We start from the raw sequence: 5,306 nt of genomic DNA on the forward strand, positions 1-5,306 counted from the left end.
TGATTTTAATTATTTTATTTAAAGTTCTTATTTTTTGTAGAAAATTATTTTTGTTGATTGAAAATTCTGTGATTTTGTAAAAAGTTGAACTTGATTTTCAAACGTTCATTTATTATTTAAAGATCCATCTCTTTGGTTAAGAATTCAACTATTTTATGGGAAATTAGTTTCTTTTTTAAAATTATTTTTTAATTTCAACTATTTTCAATATTATTCAAATCTAGAAAATATATTGATTAAAATAAAAATAAAAACTGTTTTTAAATAAATTCAAATACTAATCCTATTTTGAAAAAATCACATTATTCACAAATTTATGAATGTTTACAATTAAAAATTTAACAATCTTTACATAAAAAATAGGTATAGGCGATCGCTATATTCCTAAGATTTCAAGTCGAAATATATTTCATTTTTAACAAAATAATTAAATTTTCAATGTAAAAAGATCAATGTTTAAACAAACAAACAAATTTCCTACAAGAATTAAATTTTGCAACCAATTTATTTACGAAATGGTTCAATGTTTGACAAAAAAGTTATTTTTCAACTAGATCGTTGAATTTTTTTACAAACTATTAAAATTTCTTCAAAAAAAGATGAATTTTCAACAAAATAGTGGAATTTTCTATTAAACAGATGAATTTTCAACCAAAAAATTACGGACTAGTTTAACTTTCTACTTTCTAAAATACCCTAAAATATTTTTAATTCTTGAAAATCTTTTCAACTTTCTAGAAATTTGATTAAAGCTCATGAAAATTTCTTGGAAGTTTTAAAAATTCTCTCAAGTATGTAAAATTCTTTACAATCATTTTGAAGATATTAAAATATATTATAAATACCCTAAAATATTTCAAATCCTTTAAAATATTTTGAAATCCCTTATTAAAATCAATTGAAAACTTCTTAAAATCTTATCCAATTTCCTAAAATCTTAAAAATTCTTTAGAAACACCTTGAAATATTTAAAAACCTTTAAGTCCTACGAAATTCCTCAATTCTTGCGAATAACTTGTTTCAAATCCATTACAATATTATAAAATCCTGTGATATTATATAAAATTTGATAATATTTCCTGATAACCTGGAAAATTTATTAAAATACGTTAAGGGCTTTTAAAATCCCTAAAAAAAAAGTCAAATCCGCATAAACGTTATAAAATACTCTGGAATCTTTTAAAATACCCTAAAAAATTTTTAATCCTTTTAAATCCCTTGAAGTCTTTCCAAAAACCTTAAAAAATTTTAAAGGCCTCGAATCTTTTTAAATCTCTTGAAAGTTCTTTGGAATTTTAAAAAATACCCTACAGTCTTTTAAAACAATAGAAATCCCTTGAACGATTAAAATCGATTACAAATTCTTTGAAATTTTTTGAAAAGCTCTTAAAAAGAACGAAAAATGTGGCAATTCCTTTTTCAAGTAAAAAGGATTAATTTTTAACAACAAACACGAAGTATTAACTAAAAAATATCATTTTTTAACTGAAAATTAAACAGTTAAATTTCAGTGTGGACGTTTTAATCACAGAAAAAAATCTCGGTACTTTCCCGGGTTGCAAATATTTTTCACAGTCTGTGAAATTAAAAAATTCGACCCCTAAAGCTTAAAAATTTTCCATTTCAACTAATAAAAACTGAGTTGCAAATAATTTTAAAGAAATTTTAAGCTAAAAATATTAAAGATTAAAGAATTAATTATTTGTTATAAACTGAACACTTTTTAAATTAAAAGTTTAATTATATTCATCCGAAATAGTTTAAATATCAAAAGCAAAATAAGAAATATTTCCTTAAAATTTTAGATTCATTTTTGACGATTATGGAAAACCTTCTAAATCTTTTTAAATATATTCCCACAAAATTAATTTTTCAAAATAAAAAGTCATTTTCAATTTTCCTACAAATCTTAAGAAAATTTTGTTTCTTCTTTTGAAGCCTTACATAATTCTTAAACGGCTTTTAAATTTTTTGTTCGAAATCTGAAGAAAACTATATTTTGTTTTAAATTAGGCCGTAGGCCATTTGCACCAAAACTTTTACATGAACAATAAAATATTTCTAAATATTAAGAAGTTGTTATTTTTCTTAATTAAAAATATAACATTTTTTAAATTTAATGAAAGCCTTTTATTGCGAATATATTATTTTGAAGCGATTACAAATCTTTAAATAGTTTATAAGGTTTCAATCGAGCGTTTAAATTTAACAATTTAATTTTTAACGTTAAAATCTGGAAATTCTTAAATTTTAAACTGATTCCGAATCATATTGTAAAATCAATTGTTATTCTCTTGTTAATTCTTAATGTATAGTTCAATTTTAAAAATCAAGAATTAATTTATATTTAGAGTTGGTCAACTAGAAATATTGTTTTTATCAAGAATGTTCCAATTTTAAACGCTTATAATTTTTTATTGTTTGAGTCTTTAATATTACACTTTAGAATTTTTTAAATGAAAAATGTACGTTTAAAAATTAAAATCCAAAATGGCCAATTTGTAAGTGAATGATTTTCGAAATATTCATTGTAAACTGAATATCATAATTTAAAAAGATAATAACGCAACTGATTATTTTAAAAACTATTCCAATCAAACTTGGGCCATATATTTTATTTATAATAATTTGTCAAATTCCCGGTCTAAGAATAAATTCAATTTCATTTCTCGGTTTTCCCGGTCTCATAAAATTAATTTTCAACCATACAGATGAATTTTTAACCAAAATAATGAAATATTTAACTGGCACAGTTAAATATTCATTTGAAAAAAATACAGGGAGGCCATTTTAATCAAAGAAAAAATTTCCTGGTCATTTCCCGGTTCGCAAACATTTTTCACGGTCAATGAAATTTAAAATTACCAACTTATAAATTACAAATTTTAAACTTTCATCAATTGTACTGTTCAAAGATTCAGATTCAGTTGCAAAATTATCATTTTCAATGCTCTAAATTGAGGAATCAATCAATGAATTGAAAAATGTTCAAAATTATACCACTTTACGCAATTTAAAATTCTAATATCAGATCAGAATTTATTAAAAATTAAAAATTCCCTGTTTAAATCCGGGATTTTAATGCTTTTCGAAAAATTCCCTGTTCAAATTCAGAATTTTAATTATTTTCGAAAATACCACTTTTCAACACAGAACAATAATTTTGTTGGAAAAATTCAATTTTTCATTGAGAATTATTATTCTCCTAGATTTAATTTTTTTCAAAAATATCCTAATTCAACTGAGAATTAGAATTTATTCTATTAAAAAATTCCCTGTTTCAGCTCGGAATTTATTTAAATTTTAACATTCCCTGTTCATTGAAAAATTATAATTCTTTTGGATAAATACCATCTTTAACTCAGAATTGGTTAATATTTAAAAATTCCCTTCTTCAACTTACGTTAAATTATTTTGATTTTAAATTCTTAAAAAATATTATTAAAAGTTTTTCACAACTTATAAATACATATCTTTTAAAATTATTCGAATTTCAAACAAAAATTTTAAATAAAAAATAATTTTCCTAACTTAAAAAATGTTATTATTCTTTTGAAGCCTGTTAAAATTCCTAAAAAGCTTCTAAATTTTTTTTAGAATTTGTCCAAAATCTACATTTTGTTTTAAATTAGGCCGTGGACTATTTGCACCGAAATTTTGGTACGAATAGCCCGATTTTTTCGGTACATCATTTAAAATTTTTAATTAATTAAAAATATTTTTAAATCTTCTAAATATCTCTTGAATTTACTCGAATTTATTCTAAGAATATTAGGCGTTGCAACAATTTGACTTACAAATAAAATTTTTTTAAATAGAATAAAATTGTAACGTTCAAATTTTAATTTTGAATATTTAATTTATAATCACTGATTTTATATTAACAGTTAGATATTTCTAAATATTAAGTAATTGCTCTTTTTCTTAATTGAAAATTTTAAAATTGCATGGTTTAAAAATGGAATATTTTACACTGAAATTTAATAAAAGCATTTAAATATAAATATATTATTGTGAACTTATTTTTAAATTTAAAATAGTTTATAGAGTTTCAATAGGGCGTTAAAATTTAAGACTTTCTACTTGAAAAAGTTAAATTTTTAACGTTAAAATATAGAAATTACAATTATTTATTTTCTAAATCTTAAAGTGACTACAACAAGTGAATCAACAAAATAATTAAATACAGTAATACAAATATACTTTTCTCAAAAAAATTCTCTGTGTTTTCGGATTATTTTCTGCAAAAAAAAAATTGGATTTAAAATTGAATAGATGAATTACCTCAAAGTGGATCCAGCTATAATCATTTAAATTGAGTCGATTGAATTCGTTGATAGTCAGTTCAGGTAGATTCGGATTGTAGTTCCAGACTGTACGAGAGTGGTTGCTTTTATTGACTAAAATTGAAGAAATGGGACTTTTAGTATTGGGTATAGTCCGGCAGTGTGAATGCTCAATGTGGTGTTCCTCCATATCACCTATAAGGTTGTGTAATCTTGGCTCTTCGCCAGAAAGAGTGCCTAGAAACTCAACTTGAACATCGAATTGAGCAAGGACTGTACAAGTGTTCGAAGCGTTGCCTCCTCTTTGCCACCTACAATCAGTACACCTACATTTACAAAAAACATTAATTTGTTAAAAGAAAACATTTTATCACTAGAATTAAAATATTAAGGCCATGTGACGAGTGGGTCACATGACCAGATTCCTACCTTTCCGACACCTTTTCTGTTTCGCAACTTATTTTCAAACTAAACGCCACATCAAGTTCAAAATTTGAGAAACAAAATAAGAAGCATTATTAAACATGTGTCTGGTCATAAATTTTTATAATTATGAAAAAAGCAAACAAAATTTGTTTACAAAAAAAACTTTTTTCATAATTCTAAAAATGTAGGACCAGACACATGTTTATCAGTGCTTCTTATTTAGTTTCCCAAATTTTCAACTCGATGTGGTGTTTCGTTTGAAAATAAGTTGGGAAACAGAAAAGGTGTCGGTAAGTTAGGAGTCTGGTCACGTGAGTCGCACGTAACGTCGTAACATGGCCTTAAGGGCATGTGACGCAACTAAATTCCTATATTACCGTCCTCACTTTTTCAGTTCACTGAATGTTTTCTTGAACCTTAGAACTTTTTTTGTAAATAAAATATCGAGCTGAAACTTTGGAAAATGTATAAGTGTACAATAAAGTACGTTTGGGTACTGCATTTTGGTAGGAACTTCACTGAAAATTATTTTATCTTTTTTCTGAACCTCAACATTTTTTGAACGTTCCAACTTTTTTTCTACATAAAATATCG

The 5,306-nt window shown here is 24.2% G+C and overlaps 1 protein-coding gene across 6 annotated transcripts in view; it reads right to left on the reverse strand.

The window, feature by feature from the left end:
- LOC117168165 (ketohexokinase-like) overlaps window positions 1-5,306 on the reverse strand; it is a 22,918-nt gene that overhangs the window by 8,707 nt on the left and 8,905 nt on the right. For 4 of the 6 annotated variants that reach the window (XM_033353599.1, XM_033353595.1, XM_033353596.1 and 1 more), the window contains exon 3: window positions 4,285-4,612. In XM_033353599.1, the coding sequence (XP_033209490.1) occupies window positions 4,285-4,612 (328 nt within the window). The remainder of the gene's footprint in view (window positions 1-4,284; window positions 4,613-5,306) is intronic. The other 2 variants (XM_033353601.1, XM_033353600.1) reach the window with 2 other exon arrangements.

The sequence above is a fragment of the Belonocnema kinseyi genome, chromosome 2, assembly GCF_010883055.1.
Source record: "Belonocnema kinseyi isolate 2016_QV_RU_SX_M_011 chromosome 2, B_treatae_v1, whole genome shotgun sequence".
Taxonomy (NCBI): Eukaryota; Metazoa; Arthropoda; class Insecta; order Hymenoptera; family Cynipidae; genus Belonocnema; species Belonocnema kinseyi.